The 21,266-nt window shown below is 43.2% G+C and overlaps 1 protein-coding gene across 1 annotated transcript in view; it reads left to right on the top strand.

Moving 5' to 3' along the window:
- The window catches only part of LOC145413595 (glutamate receptor 1-like), a 211,706-nt gene that overhangs the window by 41,426 nt on the left and 149,014 nt on the right, over positions 1-21,266 (top strand). Inside the window, exon 4 of the mRNA XM_080283285.1 lies at positions 14,263-14,383. Coding sequence (XP_080139411.1) covers positions 14,263-14,383 — 121 coding nt within the window. The remainder of the gene's footprint in view (positions 1-14,262; positions 14,384-21,266) is intronic.

The raw sequence follows: 21,266 nt of genomic DNA, 5'->3' as shown, positions 1-21,266 counted from the left end.
CTTAGAGCCTTCAAACTTTGTCAGGTTAATTGCCCAGCTGGCAGCTTCTTCTGGACAAATGTGATGGTAATCCACCAACCGGATCAACGGATATTATTTAGAATGAAGGAAACGGATTCTGGGACGCTGTCTCAGCACCGAATTAACTAGCAAGCCGAAGTTTTACTGCGGCATAGTCTTAAGGCGATCGCGTTGCGGAAAGGAGTATGGTTCTAGTCGATTGATTATTTTCATATCACATGGAATAAAAAATTTTGACTTTTCTGGATATTCCGAATGTCACATAATTTCCCATGAATGGTTCAAGCTTGAGTCATCAAACTTTGTCGGCTTATAGACTGTGATGATCTAAGGTGACATGCACAAGATCATGTATGACATTTTTAAGACAAAATAGTATGTTTCAGTATGGGCAGTAATATTGTTTCATGTGATGGGAAAACATTAAAATTAAAAATGATTATTTATGTCATTCAGCACACCATTATGTTTGAAGCATTAGACTTAGGGCTAGGCAGTGGCTGTGGGAAGTTTCCTTTATAAAAATTGGCCTGGACAGTTGTAGGGTGTTGTGGTTGTTATTGTTAGTAGTATTAGTAGTTGTGGTAGTAGTAGTACGGTATTATTTATCTCATACAGGCTTAGCGATTTATTATTCTACTTCCATATTCGTTATTCATTATTCCCACTTTGCAACGTGCAAGAAGTCCTTGGGACAAGACATTACTATTTTATTACTAAGGGGATGCGGCGGAGGAGGAGTATAGAGGAGAAGCTATCGAGAAAGTATTGAGCCTTCCGGTACAGCAAACGGTTTTAGGACTTCCTGTTTTCTTTGATGTGGTATATTTTCGTGGTAGGTGGGGGCGCTCACCATCCACTCACTCGATGTAGTGCTGTTGTCAGGTGTCTGCCCTTTCCTCTCCTCCATCCTTCTTTCCTTCCATCCTCTTCTGTCTTCATTTCCTTCATTCTTTCCTTGTCCTTCTGCCTACGGGTAACTTAACACTCCCTCTTCTGTCTTTCTTTCCTTCATTCTTTTCTCTTCCTTCTGCCTGTGGGCGACTTTACACTGAGTGACAAGCCAAATGGTTTCCTATACACCAGGAAACTATTTACTACGCTGGGTGGTAACCATATAACCAAATTTTGGCGCCTGGTGGTTTAATGGGTAATTATTGCGCTCCAGTCGGACTGAGCCGGTTAAAGTTTATATCCAAAGGGTGATTGGGGTTGATTGCTCATGTAATGCCACTCAGGGATGAGTGAAGCTGGTCACTCTCATCTTAAATGTCAGGACGAACTGCCTAGCCCCGGGCTCCTACGCTCCTCATGGGGCAATGTAGGATTGGATGATGGATGGATGGAAATATATTTAAAACTGCCTGTAGTTTAATAGAACAACGTACTGTACAGTAGGGCTACATAGTTTGCTGTTTGTTTCTAGTTCCCCCTCAGTGATTGGCTTTGGTATTAGGTGCTTTCCCTCAGCAATTTCAGTTTGCTCTCTACTTGCTCTTCAGTAGCAATATGTTTTCCTCTCTACTTCCTCATCCTTACGGATAGTTTTAATTTATAATTACTCCTCCTAAGTAATTGTTTTAGTCTGCTTCCTCCTCCTTGATGTTTAATTTTTTTCTCTATTGCCTTGTTTGTATTTATTATCCAGTACTTCTTAGTGATTTGCTTATCTAGTGCGTCCTTAGCAATTTACTTTATGGAACTTCCCCACCGAATTACTTTCCGGAACGTCCCCACGGTTTTACTTTCCGGAACTTCCCTGCCGATGTTCTTTTCTATTTAATAGCTCCTTAGCGATGTATTTTTCCTTTAAACTCCTCTCTCTCTCTCTCTCTCTCTCTCTCTCTCACACACACACACACACACACACACACACACACACACACACACACACACACACACACACACACACACACACACACACACACACACACACACACACACACACACACACACACACACACCAACTTCCTCCGTTCCTCCCTCACTTTAAGCAATGAAGGCATTTAAAGTTTCCACCTGGCGTTATATAGCTTTTGTTTGGGCGTGGGGCTGTGAATACACTTCCCCCCCACGTGTATGCAGCACAGAATGGCCCAGCAACGTCCTCTACACTCGCCTCCAGTGAATGTGTATTGTCCTGGGCGGAGGGACAGTACTCTTGAGTGTCCTGCCTGCTGTGCGGAGCTGTATTGTGTTTTTTATGTTTTGATTCAGTTCTATAAGCCTCCCTGCCCCCCCCCTCCTCTCTCTCTCTCTCTCTCTCTCTCTCTCTCTCTATATATATATATATATCTCGTGTGGATGTGTGGGTGGGTACACTTGCTCCCTTTCCTTCATCTGTGAAGTACCCCTCCGTAGTTCAGGAAATTGTGTGTAAAAAGGAAAAAGAAAAACAAAGGACGCAGACATCAGTGATAATGGAGGAGGAAAGAGGAAGGACACTAAGGGAGAATATATGGGAAGGATGAAAAACAGGCCACGGAATGAACTGGAAAAAGAGAGAAAGCAATATGGAGAAAAGAAATATGAAGGAAATTGAAAGAACAGGGAAAGCAAGAAGGAGAGGAAGACGGTAAAATAGAATAAATGAAATAAATTAGAGAAGCAAGGCAGGAACTGAAGAGGGAAACGAGAGAGAAAGGGATGGGGGATGGAGTCATCCCCGTACCCTGAAGATTGGGTCTATGAATGTGCGTGGATGTTGTACGATTGAAGCTAAAAGGGAGGAGATTGGGAGAATGTTTGTGAGAAGAAAGTTGGATGTGTTAGCTTTGAGTGAAACGAAGGTGAAAGGGAAGGGTGAGTCTATGTTTGGAAGTGTGAATGGAAGATTGTCAGTTGTTGATAGAGGAAGGGCAAGAGAAGGTGTGGCTTTGTTAGTGAGTCCGGAAGTACAGCAGTGTGTGATTGAATGGAAGGAGGTGTCATCGAGACTGATGTGGGTGAAAGCGAAATTTGAACGTGAGTTGTGGGTGTTTGTGAGTGCATATGGGCCTGGTAGTGAGAGGGATGAAGAAGAGAGGGAGTCTTTCTGGAATGATGGCGATGAGTGTCTGCAGAGTTTTGGAGCGAATGTGAATGTGGTAATGATGGGAGATCTGAATGCTAGAGTGGGAAATGTAGCAGTTGAAGGTGAAGTGGAGAAGAAAAATGAGGGTAATGTAAGGAACACTGAATGGAGGAAGAAGAGGGAAGCGATAATGGGAATGTATTGAAGAGATCAGAGGTACAAGACAGAAAATGGAGAGAGAGAGAGAGAGAGAGAGAGAGAGAGAGAGAGAGAAATACCCACACCTTCCGCTTCCCTAGTCTCACTGCTGTTTATACACACATACTGTATATTCGTCTCGCGTCTTATCAGGAGAGGGTGCAAGTCGGGTCGAATCCTCCCAGTAAACAACTTTCGAATGTGGGTATAAATCTTAACGCGTCTGTGTTAAAGATTCACTAATTTTCAGTAGAGCAGTTTGGTAATACTATCACCTTAACTTGTTCATTGCAGTAAGTCTGTTTAGTTGGGGACAAGTGGTGGCTGAGTGGTAGGAGAGTTGGCTGGTGTCTGTAAAGTCGCATGATCAATTCCAGGTTAGGGAAGGGAACAGTTCGATGAAAAGTTGCATTGAAACAAACTGAAATTGGACACAAAACCCACCGACAAAAATAAAAAAATAATGAATAAATAATAATGATAATAATAATAATAATAGTAGTAATAATAATAATAATAATAATAATAATAATAATAATAACGATAATGATAATAATAATAATAATAATAATAATAATAATTAGTAATAATAATAACAACAACAATAATAATTATAAAAAATACCATCACATCAGTCCTGAATGAGACCTCCTAGCAAGTATTAAGTATGGACGGAGGGTGGTAGCACCTGAGTAGTGAAGACTGTACGGTGTTGGTGAATGGACTAGGATATCTGTGCTGAGGATCGGATACAAGAAACACTCCAGTAACGTCTTTCTGTACCTTATTTTGGCAAATACCAACAGATTTTACTCGACTTAGAGATACTTTTAAACTGAAAGAATTAGACATATCCTTAATGAACACCCCTGATTAACACCTTCATTATTAAGGGCTGAATAAAACTGATAGATAATATAAAACTGACGTCATCGTAGTGGAAGGTTTTCGATTTTTTTTTTTGGGGGGGGGCGGGGGAGAACTGATTAATTTACTAGGGTCATGTGGGGATATACAGCTCTTGCAATGATTTCCTCTGGTGCCTGTGAGGGCTGCCTTCATGTGGTGGCACTGACATAACCGGGCGGCCCAACTGCCTGGTTTTGTAAACGTCCTTCATCTACTTCCTTATCCCCCCAGAAGAGGATGGTGGACTGAAGGAGGGGGGACTACAGCGTGCAGTCCATTGGGTTCACATTTCGGATGAACATGGTGCCACAACAACAACAGCAGCAGCAGCAACATCAACAACTGCAACAATAACAACAACAAATGATGATAATAATAATATTGATAATTATGATAATAATAATAATAATAATAATAATAATACGGTAATAATAATAATAATAAAGTCTGCTATTTCTTGACCGATTATATTGAGCTTAGAGTAGTCTTTCGAACTCTCGGTGTTGCATATAGCCTTTTTGAACATCCTCACTACGGCTTAATTGAGATTAATAAATTTGGTATGTAGTGTGTATATTGTATGTATTGTTTTTGCACTGTATCGTACGTATTGTATTGTATGAATATAAGAGTTCACCACCTAGCATTTCATATGAAGTATTGTGTATAGATATTATTGTCTCTGGCTGTGCAAAACAACCTTTTAAATTACCCCTGCTGACGTCAAAAGGGTATATTTTGCTCAGAGAAATCCACGGCACACTCGAGGTTACAGGGATCTGGGTTAACGCCTTCACTCCCGTCACTATTTTTGGTGTTTATTCTGGCTGTTACTTGGCCATTTAACTTAGCTTAGAAGAGGCTTTGTTAGCTGGATGGGTTAAATAACACCTTCAATAACACCACTGCTGGGGTGTTGGCCTAAGTTGGATGGGTTAAATAACACCTTCAATAACACCACTGCTGGGGTGTTGGCCTAAGTTGGATGGGTTAAATAACACCTTCAATAACACCACTGCTGAGGTGTTGGCCTAAGTTGGATGGGTTAAATAACACCTTCAATAACACCACTGCTGGGGTGTTGGCCTAAGTTGGATGGGTTAAATAACACCTTCAATAACACCACTGCTGGGGTGTTGGCCTAAGTTGGATGGGTTAAATAACACCTTCAATAACACCACTGCTGGGGTGTTGGCCTAAGTTGGATGGGTTAAATAACACCTTCAATAACACCACTGCTGGGGTGTTGGCCTAAGTTGGATGGGTTAAATAACACCTTCAATAACACCACTACTGGGGTGTTGGCCTAAGTTGGATGGATTAAATAACACCTTCAATAACACCACTGCTGGGGTGTTGGCCTAAGTTGGATGGGTTAAATAACACCTTCAATAACACCACTGCTGGGGTGTTGGCCTAAGTTGGATGGGTTAAATAACACCTTCAGTAACACCACTGCTGGGGTGTTGGCCTAAGTTGGATGGGTTAAATAACACCTTCAGTAACACCACTGCTGGGGTGTTGGCCTAAGTTGGATGGGTTAAATAACACCTTCAATAACACCACTGCTGGGGTGTTGGCCTAAGTTGGATGGGTTAAATAACACCTTCAATAACACCACTGCTGGGGTGTTGGCCTAAGTTGGATGGGTTAAATAACACCTTCAGTAACACCACTGCTGGGGTGTTGGCCTAAGTTGGATGGGTTAAATAACACCTTCAGTAACACCACTGCTGGGGTGTTGGCCTAAGTTGGATGGGTTAAATAACACCTTCAATAACACCACTGCTGGGGTGTTGGCCTAAGTTGGATGGGTTAAATAACACCTTCAATAACACCACTGCTGGGGTGTTGGCCTAAGTTGGATGGGTTAAATAACACCTTCAGTAACACCACTGCTGGGGTGTTGGCCTAAGTTGGATGGGTTAAATAACACCTTCAATAACACCACTGCTGGGGTGTTGGCCTAAGTTGGATGGGTTAAATAACACCTTCAATAACACCACTGCTGGGGTGTTGGCCTAAGTTGGATGGGTTAAATAACACCTTCAGTAACACCACTGCTGGGGTGTTGGCCTAAGTTGGATGGGTTAAATAACACCTTCAATAACACCACTGCTGGGGTGTTGGCCTAAGTTGGATGGGTTAAATAACACCTTCAATAACACCACTGCTGGGGTGTTGGCCTAAGTTGGATGGGTTAAATAACACCTTCAATAACACCACTGCTGGGGTGTTGGCCTAAGTTGGATGGGTTAAATAACACCTTCAATAACACCACTGCTGGGGTGTTGGCCTAAGTTGGATGGGTTAAATAACACCTTCAGTAACACCACTGCTGGGGTGTTGGCCTAAGTTGGATGGGTTAAATAACACCTTCAATAACACCACTGCTGGGGTGTTGGCCTAAGTTGGATGGGTTAAATAACACCTTCAGTAACACCACTGCTGGGGTGTTGGCCTAAGTTGGATGAAAGAGTCTGGTAGCAGCAAGGACAGACAAAATGAGTTATCGTAGTGAAAAGACTAATTAGCTAAGGATTTTTTTTTATTATTAGTACATTTTCGTTCTCCTGGTTATATTATTCAGCTTAGGAGAGACCTCAACTAGCAGTGCTATGTACACTTAGCGCACTGCCCTCCGCTTATTATAATTCCAAACATCTTAAATCCGAACCCCAGGTTTCTGCCCTTAATTAATTTTTGAAAATGCCCAGTTCTTTCCGTTATATCGACCGTGGGATCTCTGTGAGATATAGAACTGAACTGGAAATTTTATCAGTGAATTATCAATCGAATCTATGGGCTGCTGCAGGTGGGGTGTTGCTGGAAAGGTGTACTTAGCATACTGCCCTCCGCCTGTAGGCTCATAGCCACTTAAGTTCGTAAGTCCGAACCCTGGGATTCATCTAGAAAATGCCTAGTTCCGACAAGTTTACTGGACCTGGAGTCTTAATGGAATGTGTGTATATCTGTCTATATCTATATCTATCTGTCTACCCATAGCTATATCTGAACATATACGCATATATATATATAATTATACATAATGTATATATGTGTATGTTGATGTTAAAGCGACGTGAATATCGTAAGATAAAGGTAATGTGTAGTGTGCAGAATCGCCTCTAAAAGGTGATAAGTGTCCGTCGCCACATGCAATACGGTGCTTAATCCATTGACAACTGATTGCTTAGTATTACAGTCAGATTAGGGGGCTTTAGCAGATTTAGCACACCCCTTGCTCCCCCTCCTCCCCTCCCTGCACAAACTATATGTATAGCCCATGACTCCTCACGTTTCCAGGCCTCTGTTTTAACCCGTATTTTTGCTGTGATTTTATTTTCTTGTACGGGATGCAAGGACCGACCGCGTCTAGTTGATGGGGTTGATATTTTTGGAGAGAGAGAGAGAGAGAGAGAGAGAGAGGGAGGTCCACGCAAGCAACTCAGAGAAAACCGAAAATAAGTATGAGAAAGTCGAGATAGGCTGGATCGACGCGAGGAAGATAAGGCGGAGAAAATTCCGTGAAAGCAAGGTTGTTTTCGACTGACCCGGAAGGCAAGGCGAACCATCTACATATGAATGCTGCTTCGTGTGTGTGTGTGTGTGTGTGTGTGTGTGTGTGTGTGTGTGTGCTCTTTTCTAGTTTGTATATGTGCTTTAGATTGTGTGCGTGTGTGTTCTTGCATGTGGCGTCCCGCTGAGACACAGGGCTCAAGTAACGACACTGGAATTTCCCTGCAGTTTCTTCTTAATGGAGACAGGGTGACTTGATGCCAACACTTCACTTACCTCCTTCACAACAGGCCCACGCCGAAGGTGGATTTGCCATTATCTCTCCCAGGAAAGATGGATGACACATTACCAAAGTTGAATAAAGTCATCTGAAGGTAGTAGTAGTATTAACAGTAGTAGTCGTAGTAATAGCAGTAGTAGTAGTAAGAGTAGTAGTAATAGTAGTAGAAGGAGGAGGAGGAATAAGAGTAGTAGTAGTAGTAGTAGCGGTGCTGTTGGTGGTGGAAGTGGTAGCTCCAGGTTGATTTGAAACGCGAACCCAGTTGACAGCAGGCTGGAGCTTATCTCCTGCAGCACACTATCTCCTTTCAGGGGATTGGGGGGTAATTAAGGGACGCTTGTACAACAGGGCAGTGAAAGCCACCTGGTTATACACAGTGCCACCACATGAAGGCGTCTTTTTCCAGCACCATCTGAATTTTGTATGAACAGAATACAAAATAGGTCATCGGACTGAAGTGGTTAACCCCTGTACTGCCAATTGTAATCACCCATTGTTGAATCAGGTAATATGGCAGTTGTAAGAACAGAATTAGAAAAAAGGTGTTCATGCTGAGGCAGTTAAGTGCTTAGCTTATTGTTTTCATAAACTGTAATATTTAGGCAGCTTAAAATATAAAGAATATTGTCTTGCAAATGTTTAAACGTTTATATTAATAAAGAAATATTCAGTAGTTTATATCCTTATCATTGTAATCCCTTTTCTGCCAGTTCTCTGATGGAAGAGTTAACCGATTCTCAGTCCTTCAGATGTGCAGCAGGTAAGCTCTAGGTCGGTTTTCCTCAGTCTCGTTCCATGTCCGTGTGATTTAGTCTTTTAAACGCAGTGTCATCGAACACCTGAAAATTAATAGAACTTGATTCTGATTTTCAAGTATTTCTTGTAAAGCAAAGCCTTTTCAAGGTGTTCATTATTATTATTATTATCCATCCATCAATCCATCATCCAATCCTACGTTGCCCCATGAGGAGCGTAGGAGTCCGGGGCTAGGCAGTTGGTCCTGACATTTAAGACGAGAGTGACCAGCCTCACTCATCCCTGAGTGGCATTACGTGAGCAGTAAACCCCAACCACCCCTTGGATATAAACCTTCACCGGCTCAATCCGATTGGAGCACAATAATTACCCACTAAACCACCAGGTGCCAAAATTTGGTTATATGGTTACCACCCAGCGTAGTAAATGGTTTCCTGGTGTACAGGAAACCATTTGGCTTGTCACTCAGTGTAGAGTCACCCATAGGCAGAAGGAAAAGGAAGGAATGAAGGAATGAAAGACAGAAGAGGGAGTGTAAAGGCACCCGTAGGCAGAAGGACGAGGAAAGAATGACGGAAAGAAAGATAGAAGAAGATGGAAGGAAAGAAGGACGGAGGAGAGGACAGGGCAGACACCCGAGAGCAGCACTACATTGAGTGAGAGGGGCAAATTATTATTATTATTGTTATTATTATTATTGTTGTTGTTGTTTTGTATAAATATTATGAACATTCTGCACAGCTGCAAAATGTATTCGAAGGAAGTCGGTCACTGGAACATTTTTGTTTAACCCCTTAACCGCTGGGCATCACTTTCGTGACGCTCGGCCACAATGGATCATACCGCGGGGCGTCACTTTTGTGATTCTGTGTTATTTTGAATTATCCCAGGCTCTCAAGTGGTGGCTTGTATCATCTGTCAGTACTGCCAATGTCCAACACTAGTCAGCACTCCAAATCTCATCTGTACTCCCATCCATTGTTGACAATTTAGCGATTTTACCCCCTTCGTGACTCCCCTCCCTACCTGCCCTCCATTACCCTGTCCTCTCACCTCCCACGCCGCGCTGCGCTACGCAAATTTCCCCCGGATTTTTCCACAGATTTCATCCATTGAAATAAGCCCTATGCCCTATACTTATACAAAATAATATATACCAAAAAAAAAACAGGTAAGTGATAGTGTTATACACCAGAAATTGGCTAATTATCACCTGACAAAACCTCACGTGCATTCATTAGCTACATTACCACGGTAATTTCCCCTTTGAATTATGCCTTGTAATCGATGTCTGTAATAAAAATATATATCAGAAAGGAAGGGAGAATCCTAATTGACATTTACAATCACCTGGAACTACCTATTTCTTTATGTATTGCCGAGACTTTCTACCTATAAAAAATTAGCATGTAAGTTAGCAGCAGTCAGCCTAAAGTGTCATTGTCAACCCTTCCCTTCTCAGATAAGCCGCGGCATTTAGTTCCTTGTCCTCTGCTGTAGAGAAACGATGTCGCACTCGCACCCCGCCATTCCTGCCGCTTCTGCGCCCATTGCAAAGGGCCCCGTGACCTCTACTCCTAAGAAAAGTAGTGAGGCAAGCAGGAAAGGCCTTAGTGACTCTGCAGTGGCACGTGAACTGGCAGAATTGTCCATGGTTATGATGGACAGTGACTTTGACGATTCGGGTGAATCTTGTGATGAGCCGGGTGAGGTTATCATGCCAGAAACAGCAACAACGAGTGCTACAGTGTCTGAATTAGTGTCTAGCTCCAAGGGAAAGGAGCCTTTAGTGCAGCAAGGACAGGAATTTGGGAAGGGAGTGAAAAGGCGGCGTGTTAGCCCCAGAACAATGCCCCCACGTGACCCAGCCTGCCATGAGTCACGAGTGCATTCACCTCCCCGTTCCCCAAGCCCCACTTCACTCATTTCTTCATCATCGTCAGCTGAATTATCTCCGGAGTCTTCGTTGTCGGAGTCACCACCAGCATCAACAGTGAAGGCAGACCGTAGAAGTAGAGGCAAATCAAGGAGAGTGAAAAGTAGTGTAGCTAGTAGGGTAAGGGCTGCTAGTGCTGTACGGCAACCTAGGGTCAGTGCGAGTGACCTTGACCGAGATAAATCTGCCTCACAGCCAACTTCCACCACCACCACCACCACCCGCCCTACACCGCCACGACAGGGAATCCTGGACGCCTTCACGTGGATGGAAGGGTCAGATTTTGTGCCAGAATATTTAGTTTTTGATGAGAGCTCCTCAGGAGTTCAGCCTGCCTTCACTATGGACGAAAATGCTGAGTGTGTCGACTACCTTTTGGCCTTCCTAGATGACGAAGTCATGCAGCACATATGTGATGAGACCAACAGGTATGAATCACAACGTGCTGCAAGTGGTACAGGTGCAGCCAAGATGCAACAGTGCTCCATGCTGGGAATGCAGGAGCTGTATGTGTTCTTTGCCCTCATGCTTCTCATGCCACACTCCAAGAAGCATGAGTTGGAAGAATACTGGTCCATGGACCCCTTACTACCTCACCCACCTTCAATAAGTACATGGCAAGAGATCGCTTCCGGAACATCATAGGAAACCTGCACTTTGCCAACAACGATGTACCTTCCCAAACCGACCCACTCTGGAAGATCCGAGAGATTCTGAGCAGAATGAAGGATAAGTTTATGTCATTCTTCCACCCCTTTCAGAAGGTTGTCATTGACGAATCCTTGGTTTTGGTCAGAGGACCTCTTCGGTTTGTTCAGTACATTCCAAGCAAACGCCATCGCTTTGGAATTAAGTTCTTTGTACTGTGCGACTGTAAGACGGGGTACATCCTTGACTTCGTCATATATTCAGCCAGCACTGTCGATCTGGATAAAACACACCCCCTTGGCTTCTCAGGCTGTGTAGTGAAAGTGCTCCTAGAAAAGTATTTTGGTGGGAATCATGTGCTGTATACAGACAACTACTATACAGCACCGAAACTTGCCAAATACCTTTCTGAGCAAGGCATTGGCTCCTGCGGCACTGTGAAAAGTAATCGTGCCTACTTCCCCAAATTCCCAGAGGCAGGAACCTCGCAGCGAGGAAATGTGCACCTACGCAAGTCTGAGAAGATGCTGGCAATAAGGTGGCATGACAAGAGGGTCGTGCACATGCTCACCACCGTACATAAGGGGGAGATGAGAGGCAGTGGGAAGGTTGACCGTAGGACAGGCGAACATGTGATGAAACCTGATGCTGTGTTGGACTATAATATCAACATGCAGCTGGTGGACAAGTCCGACATGATTATTGGTGAGATCGACTGCTTCAGGAAGAATACTAGGTAGTACAGGAAAGTTTTTCTGCAACTCATAGATATGACGATGCTGAACGCCTTCATCCTGTACAAGATGAAGGTCAAGCCACCCAAGTCCTTCTCCGTGAGGTTGTTCGCCAGGACTTGTGTCCAGCAGCTGCTGGAAAGATATGGTAGGGTGACAGCAGCAACTCCAAGGCGCCATCCAGTAACACTTCCCGACCGACTTGAGCAGAGGGCGTATATGGATCGGCACAGACTTGAGCTTATGCCTGCCACAGGGAAAAGGAAGGCTGCAATTTGCAGGTGTCAGGTATGTGCGCATACCACCCGCCGCACACCTGAGCACAAACGCACCTCTTTGCAGTGCGCTGAGTGCCAGGTTCCCCTCTGTGTTACCTGCTTCTTCGATTACCACAGCCAGAAGCAGTTCTAACAGTGCAAGTGTGAAAGCAGAATGATTTGGAAATAATGTGTAAATAATGTGTAAATAGCAGGTGAAAGCAATGGATGTTCAGTACATATGATTGAACAGTGTATTATAGTTTTATCTTACTGAAAGTGACAGTGAATAACATAGTGTAAGTAAAATAGAAGGATAAATATTGAAAATAGAATAGAAAATGTAAATAGTAATGTAAGTAATTGGTAATATAAGAATATGAGTACAAATAATTTATGTTATAACAGTGAAAGTGAATCCGTGGCTCTTTACGTATTTTACTGAATGAAAAATTGAATGACTTCAGTGACAATAAACTAATACGACTGAAGGAAACTTATGGAGAAAGACTCCAGATATATATAAGTGTGATTTAGTAATAGAAATATAAAGTGTGAGGGGTTTTATGAATAATAAATGACAGAGTACCAAGAGCGAACTAGCGCAAGTGCGACGATCAGACGCGCTTGTAATTTCCATTGCTTTCACAGTGTTTTTTTTTTTGGAGTATGGATCCCAAACTACTTGAAAATCATAGAATAGTGTTTATAGTGTTTATATCTGGCTGTGGTAATCATATTACGGGTTGTCGGGAAGTGTAAAGTGGAGACTTCGTTACCCCACTTCAGAGGTCTTCACAAGTCCTACGGTAACGACGAAGGCTCAACAAACATTCCAGGAGAAAGCTGAAGGTATATGCCATAAGCATATGTAATTTTATTATTCTAGGACTAATAACTGATTTTTGGCAAATATTTTTTGAGAGTCTGTCGGAGCCCGAATAACCCCGCGGGACACAGAAAACATTGGTAAACATGCCCGCGGTGTAGGGGTTAAGATCAGAGAAATAGCTTTGAAAAAGACTGAATTGAACGTATTTTTAGCGCCTGGTTTCAAAGATTATTATGACACTAATTCAGAGCAAAGATATATGACTAACACTGGAGCTGAAATGGGAAAGGAGATGTAGAAGTGGTTTTGGTTTTGAAGTGGCGTCGGTGTTAAGGTGGCATCGACATTAAAGTGGCGTCGGCGTTGAAGTGGCGTCAGCGGTGATGTGGTCCTGGTGTAGGCGTGACTTGATAAGTGAGTTTGCTAAAAGGCTTTACCCAGAAATGGAAGAAGTTATGCTATTCATGTCATTAAGCCAGATGTGTAACCTGATAAAAGATGGAAAATAAGGGCAGAGAGAAACACTGAAAAATCAAGCGAAGAGGTAGGACAGAAGAGGAGGACAGTAAGGAGAGAGAGACTGGAGACAAAAAGGCCCCTTTTAGTCGCCTCTTAAAGACAAGCAGAGATAATGAGAAACTAGTCCCTCCTCCTTCCCCCAGGGAGATTGAAAAGGGTATAATGCCAAACTTTGTCCCTGATGTGAAAAGTAAATATGAATCAGATTTACATGCGATACACGGATATACAGGTTTTGAAATTTAAGAAAGTTGTGAGACGAGTGTCCCTTATGTTACGAGTGAATATAATGAAAAATCACACTTACGGACAGACCTGTCGCTCAACTGGAGAATCGAATAAATGCGGAACTCTGCATAATATTCTGGAAAGATTGCTTGGCCCCTAAGACTGCATCGCTGGTTTTTCAAAATCATTGCTCTTCCTCATTATATCGGAAAGAATGAAATATTTTTGTATCCATTGTTTACATAAAAAAGCAATAGCCAAGGACATTAATGTATGTACTGTATATTGAAAATCTTTCAGTAGCTGAGCACATTATTATTTACTCTATATATTAACTTGTAAGTATTTCAGTAGTCAAACCCATTAATGTGCATCTGCTGACTTGTAATTCTTTTTTATTGTCTTCTTTCAGGTGGTCCCAAAAGTATGTGGTGTTGGACTGCAGCACGGAGATGGCCAAGAGTCTCATCGTTGGCCACGTAAGGGATGTGCATATGGGTCGACGCAACTACCACTACCTTATGTCCAGCCTTGTGAGTACCATCACACCCACCCTCTCCCAATCCGACTCCCTTCACCACACATCCTTACATTCCTATCTTCCTCCACACGTCACACTGCCTCCGTTATTCTTATATCCCGTCGTGAAGACAGCTTCTCATCTCGCCACCTCGGCTTCTCCTTTATCATCCCATACTTTTCTTGCTTTGTTTGCACTTTGTCCCTCTTCATCTGTGCTACTGGGGACTTAGATATAACGTAGACTGTTGAGGTTTGTGGTCAGGGAGAAAATTTACAACAGTCTCATGACCTTTTTATTTTGCATTCATGATGCCACCCTCACCACTGCAGCTTCCCTATATCTTCCCCCTCTTCTCTTTTCTCGTACTCCTTAATGACTCTTCTGTACTTGATAGGCGTAAATCCATCTTTTTATCTATTGACTCCCCTTTTATTGTTCCTTTATCATTTATCACCTGATGGAGTCCCTCCTGTTGCCCTCAAGTACTGTGGTTCTGTGCTTACACCTGCCTAGGTAAAGTCTTTCCTCTTTGTCTGTCAACTTGTACCTTTCCTTCTTGCTGGAAGTTTGCTCATATTCAGCCAGTCCCAAAGAAAGGTGACCATTCCCAACCCTCTAACTATCGTCCAGTTTCTTTATCGTCCTGTGGTTCAAAAGTTTTCGGGTCAGTTCTTAACTGAAAAGTTTTAAAGCATCTCTCTTATCACAGCTTTCATTCTGATTGTCAGTAAGTGTTCCGTCAGGGATGCTCCACTGGCGATCTTCTCACCTACCTTTCAGACTCCTAATCATCCTCCTTTCGGGACTTTGGTGAAAGCTTTGCCATTGCACTTGACATCTCAAAAGCTTTTGATCGAGTCTGGCATAAATCTTTAATTTCCAAACTGCCCTCTTATGGTTTCTATCCTTCTATCTGTTCCTTCATCTGTAGCATCCTTTCTGGTCATTCAATAGCCGCTGTTGAAGACGGCCATCATTCATCTAGATATATCAACAGTGGTATTCCTCAGGGCTCTGTCCTATCACCATCTCTCTTCCTTTTATTCATCAATGACCTTTTAAGCTGTACATCTAACCTTATCCATCGTACGCTGATGATTCCACCCTTCACCTTTCCATTTGGTTCTCGCAGCTGCCATCTTAGCAGATACTTCAACAAACAAGTGATGAGGCTATGGCGCACGTAATGTCTGACTTGGTTCGTATCTCTGACTGGGGTAAAAATAATGTTGTTGTTCTTAATGCTTCAAAGACTCAGTTCTTACACCTATCAACCTGACAAAATCTTCCACAGGAGTACCCATTAATGTTTAATAATATCCAGCTCAATCCTGCATCATCCTTGAACATGCTTGGGGTTTCATTCACCCGGGGCTTGAATTGGAAAGATCATGTTACATCTCGTGTAAAATCTGTTTCCAAGAGATTAGGTGTGCTAACCCGACTTCGTACCTTCATTACCCCTGCACAGTTGTTGACTTTATGCACGGGTTTTATTTGCCCCTGTGTAGAGCACAACTCTCATGTGTGGGGAGGCTCCCCACATACAGCTCTTCTCAATAGGGTGGAGTAAAGGCCTCTTGTCTCATTAATTCTCCTCTTACTGGCTCTCTTCAGCATCTGTCTCTTCGCCATACTGTTGCACTTTATCTCTTTTCTATCGCTACTTCAATGGTCACTGCTCCTCTGAATTGTCTGCTTGCATCCCTTCACCTATACGACGGGTGCGTAACACCTGTGTAGCATCAAACTCTCATCCCTTTTCTTTCCAACTCTGTAATGCAAGAGTTAACCGTTACTCCCAGTCCTTCATTCATGCAACAGGTCACCGCTGGAACTGTCTCTCTCTGTCTGTATTTCCTACTACCTATGATCTTCAGTCTTTCAAACGCAGTGTGTCCAGGAGTCTCGAAATGAACGGATTTTGAATTTGGCTCTCTTTTTTTGTATTGTTTTTGTTTGTTTTTTCTTGGAAGGAACAGTTTGCGAGCTCGTGGCCTTTGGTTCCTTCTTCCTTGCATAAAAAAAATAGTTTAGCCTTCCTTTCACCCCATGTCTCTTAGTGCCTCTTCATGACTGGTGTTTCCAACAGACATAAATGTATCTGTTTTGTTTTACATCTCATTGACTGTCCATTACGAAGTATTTCTCTCTCCTCACATTCACCATTTCCGCTTTACTTCTCATTTTTTCTTTATTTCTCTTTCTACTTTCACCTTTCCTGTTTCACTTCCCCTGTGTTATTCCTTTATAATTTCTTTCCCAACTTTCACTGGTTACCCCGGACCTCCATCCCTCATGATGTATCACTTCACACTTGCCTTCTGGTCAGTTTGCCCTCCCCACACCCCTTAATGACTCTCAGACTGTCTCACCTGTTTCTCCATCTACTCTCACATACCCTTATCATTTATCACCTCACTTCTGCCTCTTATATCATTTATCACCTCACTCCTGCCTCTTTATATCATTTATCACCTCACTCCTGCCTCTTTATATCATTTATCACCTCATCCCTGCCTCTTATATCATTTATCACCTCATCCCTGCTTCTTTATATCATTTATCACCCTACTCCTGCCTCTTGTGTCATTCATCACCTCACTCCTGCCTATCATCACCTTACCTAAATCCCTCTACCCTTATCATTTATCCCCTCAGTCCTGCCTCGTATCACCTTACCTAAATTCCTCTACCCTTATCACCTTACCTTAATCCCTCTACCCTTTTTATCCCCTCACTCCTGCCTATCACCACCTTAACCATGACCTCAATCCTTATCATTTATCACCTACATTTAGCATTTATCACGTCACTCCTGCCTCTTATCACCATTACCCAAGTCCCCCTCTTTACCCTAATCCCGTTTTCTTCGAATCACACAGCCAACCATTTCAGTTTCATTGCTACTTAGAGGTGGAAATTGGACTTCCCTACGACACATGTATTCTCCTTCGCTAAATATTTTCTTAACTCCTCTTCCCAAGCGATTTATTTTGCATCATAAACATTCGTAACCTCTCTCCCCAGACGATTTACTCTACATCTTACACCATTCATAACTACTCTCCCAAAGCGATTTCTTTCACATCTTAAACCTTTCGTAACTTCCCTTCTCAAGTGATTTATTTTACATATAAACCTTTTATAACTTCCCATCCTAAGCGATTTACTCTACATCTTAAAATCTGTCGTAACACCTCTTCCTAAACTATTTATTTTACACCGTTCGTAACTCCTCTTCGTAAGCGATTTATTTTATATCTTACACCTTAGTTTTTCTTAAGTTACGTATATGTGTTTAATATCTACACATTTTGGTTCAGTGATCGTACAAGATGCACGGGAGACATCGTAGTGCATGATCCTTAGTCAGCAATGTCTGTCCTGCATCATTTATTCTTTTACTACTCCACTGCCACACCCCCTCCCACACCAGCAGACTGAGCCGTTCCCATAACACACAGTACCATCAGGAGAGTTTCTAGTGGGCCGTTATTTATGGGCTACCCTTTACTACTACTACTGCTACTACCACCACTACTACTATGACCACTACCACTGCTGCTACTACTACCACTACCGCTACTACTACCACAACCACTACCACCGCTACTACCACTATCACTGCTACTGCCACTACTACTACTACTATTACTACCACTACTTTTACTAATACCACCACCACCACCACCACTACTACTACTACTACTACTACTACAACACCTGATTTTCTCCGGTACGTATGTCTGGTTGATAATTACAGTTCATCAGTTACATGTAGGGTGGAAAGATGTGATATGCAAAACAAATCGCTAAGGAGGAGGCGTCACGAAATTTCCAATCAACTTAACAGTGTCGCTCGTTTGCTTAGCTCTCTTAACACCTCTTTCTTAGTTATTTTTTTTTGCCCATTTCGTGTTAATGTTCACATGTCTTACTGGTAACTGAGGTGGGGATTGGAGTTAATTAGTGAGGTGGGTAAGGAGGATATTTGGAAAATGATGGGAAAGGGTGTAGGAAGGAAAGGAGGGAAGGTGAAAGGAATGAGAGGAAGAGGGAGGAAAAGGGAGGAGTAATAGGAAGAAGGTAGGAACAGAAGGAGAGGAAGAGGAAAGGAAGGACGAAGGAGAGGGAAGGGAGAGGAAGAGGAAGGGAAAGGGAGAAATATGAGGGAGGGAGTTTGGGATGGAAAGATAGCAAGCGAGAGGGAAGGAGAGGGGAAAAGAAGGGAAGGAGGAGGAAAAGGGGGGAAAGGATGAGAAAGGAAAGGAAGAAAGGAGGGCAAATGGCAGAGAGAGAGAGAGAGAGAGAGAGAGAGAGAGAGAGAGAGAGAGAGAGTCTTGAAGATGGGAGCCAGGGAGAAGAGGAGAGTCGTTTATGGAGATGGATAGGGTGGGGAGAGATTAGGTAGGCGATGATGGAAGAGGGGGTGATGAAAGTGGAAGAGGGAGGGAAAGAGAAAGAGGAAGGGGAGGAGGAGAACGAGGAAGGCAATGAGGAGAAAGAGGAAGGAAAGAAGGAGGGAAGAGAAAAAGAGAATGTGGGAGAGGGAGCGAAGGAGAAAAAGAGGCGATGATCGAAGGAGTCTGAAGGGGAAGAAAAGGGATGGGAGTGGTATGAGAAGGAAGGAAGAATCATCGAAGCTTTAGTCGAGATTGGAGGTAGGTTGGGAAGGAAAGAAGAAGTAATTTAAGGAAGGAAGGAGGGAGGCGAGTAGGCAAGAGGTATTGGAGGGAGTATAGGAGGGAGGGAGAGATGGGGGCGAGGGAAAACTAGGAGAGATGAGAATAGTTCAGGAAGGAAGGAAGGGTAACGGAAGAAAGGGAGAGACAGGGGAGGCGGTGATGGAGTAAGATAATAAGGAGAGAAGAGAGAGAAGACTTTGATGGAAACGAGAGAAGGGGAGCGAGAGAGAGGGTGACGAAATGAAGAGGGTAATGGAAGAATAGGAAGATGGAAGTTGTTTGGGAGGAAGGGATGGGAGTGATGGAGGAAGAAATAAAGAGAGGACGAGGAGAAGAAAGAGAGAGGGAGACAGTAATAGCGATAGAAGATAAGGAAGAGAAGAAAAGAAGAGGATGGCAGGGATAGACGAGGAAATGATGAGGAGAAGGAGAGAGTCTTTAATGGAGAGGAGAGATAAGATCATAAGGAAGAGAAGGATAGAAGAACGAAAGAGGGGAAGACGGTGGGTTTGGTGAAGATGAGAGATAGGACAAGGAGTGAATATGGCAGCGATGTAGATAGGAGATAGCGAGGGAAGGAAGAGTGAAAGGAGACAGTGAAGAAGACTGGAGGAAGATAGGGAAGAGGAAAGTGATGATGTAAGTGGCAAATGATGCAGGGAAATAAAGGATGAGGAAAACAGTGGTATACCTGTAGATGCTTAAACAGATGAGATGACGAGAATTGCTTTGGTGGAGCGAGAGAGAGAGAGAGAGAGAGAGAGAGAGAGAGAATTTTATAAAACAGTTCCGATAGTATTACGTATATAGTCCGCCTCCTTAAAAAAGAATGGTAAAGTAAATAAAAAAAGGTAAAAGCTAGATAAAACAGTCGTGATACCAGTGGCCAGTCTGTGAAAAAAAAGGTGATATTTGTGTTCTTAGGAAAGCCGACTTGGCGAAATAACCATTTTGTGCTGCTCAGGTGTTTTTGTACCTAAACTCTTGTACGTCGCAGGTTAATGAACTTTCTAACTGCTCTAGTTGTGAAGGTTTGCACGGAGCTGACTAAATCGTCTGAAGGTAGCAATAATTTAATTAAGTCATAGGCGTGAAGTGGTTAAAAAAACAAGTATTAATAAATTAGGTTGGTGAATGCCGCGTAGCACTCACTCTAACACTAATTAAAGGTAAATTAGAAAATAAAATACTGTGGTGGTCCTGGTGGGATAAGTAAATTAACCGTTTGATTTCATTAAGATAAGCAAACTTTTAATTCTAACGATAATAAAATGGACTTATCAAAAGAACTTTGTCTGTGATATATAAAATCTAGGCTAATATTTGTCCCTCCTCTCTCAGCACCAGGTGGGGGGGAGGGGGAGCGGAGAGGAAGGAATTACTCTCCCGTCATCTGGGTTACTAAGTTTTCTCCAGCATTTAGCCACAGATGGCTGTCTCCCCGTTTCCTTGATCGTTGTCGTCTTGGGGGGGGGGGGCTTTGGAGATGTCAAATGAGACAATGTGTGGGGGAGTATAGCAGGGTACCTTAATGGACTCCACGGGTGTGGAGGTTTGGTTGCTGGGTGGACGCCGCATTTGTGTCTCCAATCTATTCTGTCCTTTCCCCCCTCCTTACGTCCCCGTCGATGCCCCCAACTAATTTTGCAAGACCCTTTTCTTCTACTGATGTTTTTTCTTTTCTTTTCTCCCATCCTCTCTATTCCATCTTCAGCTTTAAATAGAGTGGAATTTTCCACATTCGTCAAAATTTCATCAGTGGCCTTTAGCATGTTACAGCAGTAAGGATTAGAGTGTGCCTGTGTGCTGTTGGTCTGACCAGTTGTTGGGACCATGGTGGTTCGGCACCACCTCTGTGTGTGGACCTCTGCGTAGATGGAACTGCTACTTAGCTACAACTGTGGGTCCGTGGATGCTGTTGCTTTGTGGTGGGTCTCTTGGCCACTGGCCAGTGGCCCAGCACTGTGCTGAGAGACTCTCGTCTCCCACATGGTGTTGCTATCCCTTCTTGGGTAGGACAGGGAGACTTTGCTTGGGACTTGGTCCCTGCTTGGATAGTTTCGATTGGCCTCCAGACTCTTGGTTCTGCCCATGCGATCCTTTCTTTTTTAACAGTTACGTTGAGCCTTTTCCTTACCATCTATGATTGTAGAAATTGTCTCAAGTTCCCCCTACCACGGTTCTGCTGATGTTGTGACCCTGATG

Source organism: Coenobita brevimanus, chromosome 1 (assembly GCF_032717465.1).
Source record: "Coenobita brevimanus isolate Jiangsu-jjx chromosome 1, ASM3271746v2, whole genome shotgun sequence".
NCBI lineage: Eukaryota > Metazoa > Arthropoda > Malacostraca > Decapoda > Coenobitidae > Coenobita > Coenobita brevimanus.
The sequence above is the reverse complement of the archived record's forward strand: the minus strand, read 5'-3'. Positions and strand labels throughout refer to the sequence as shown.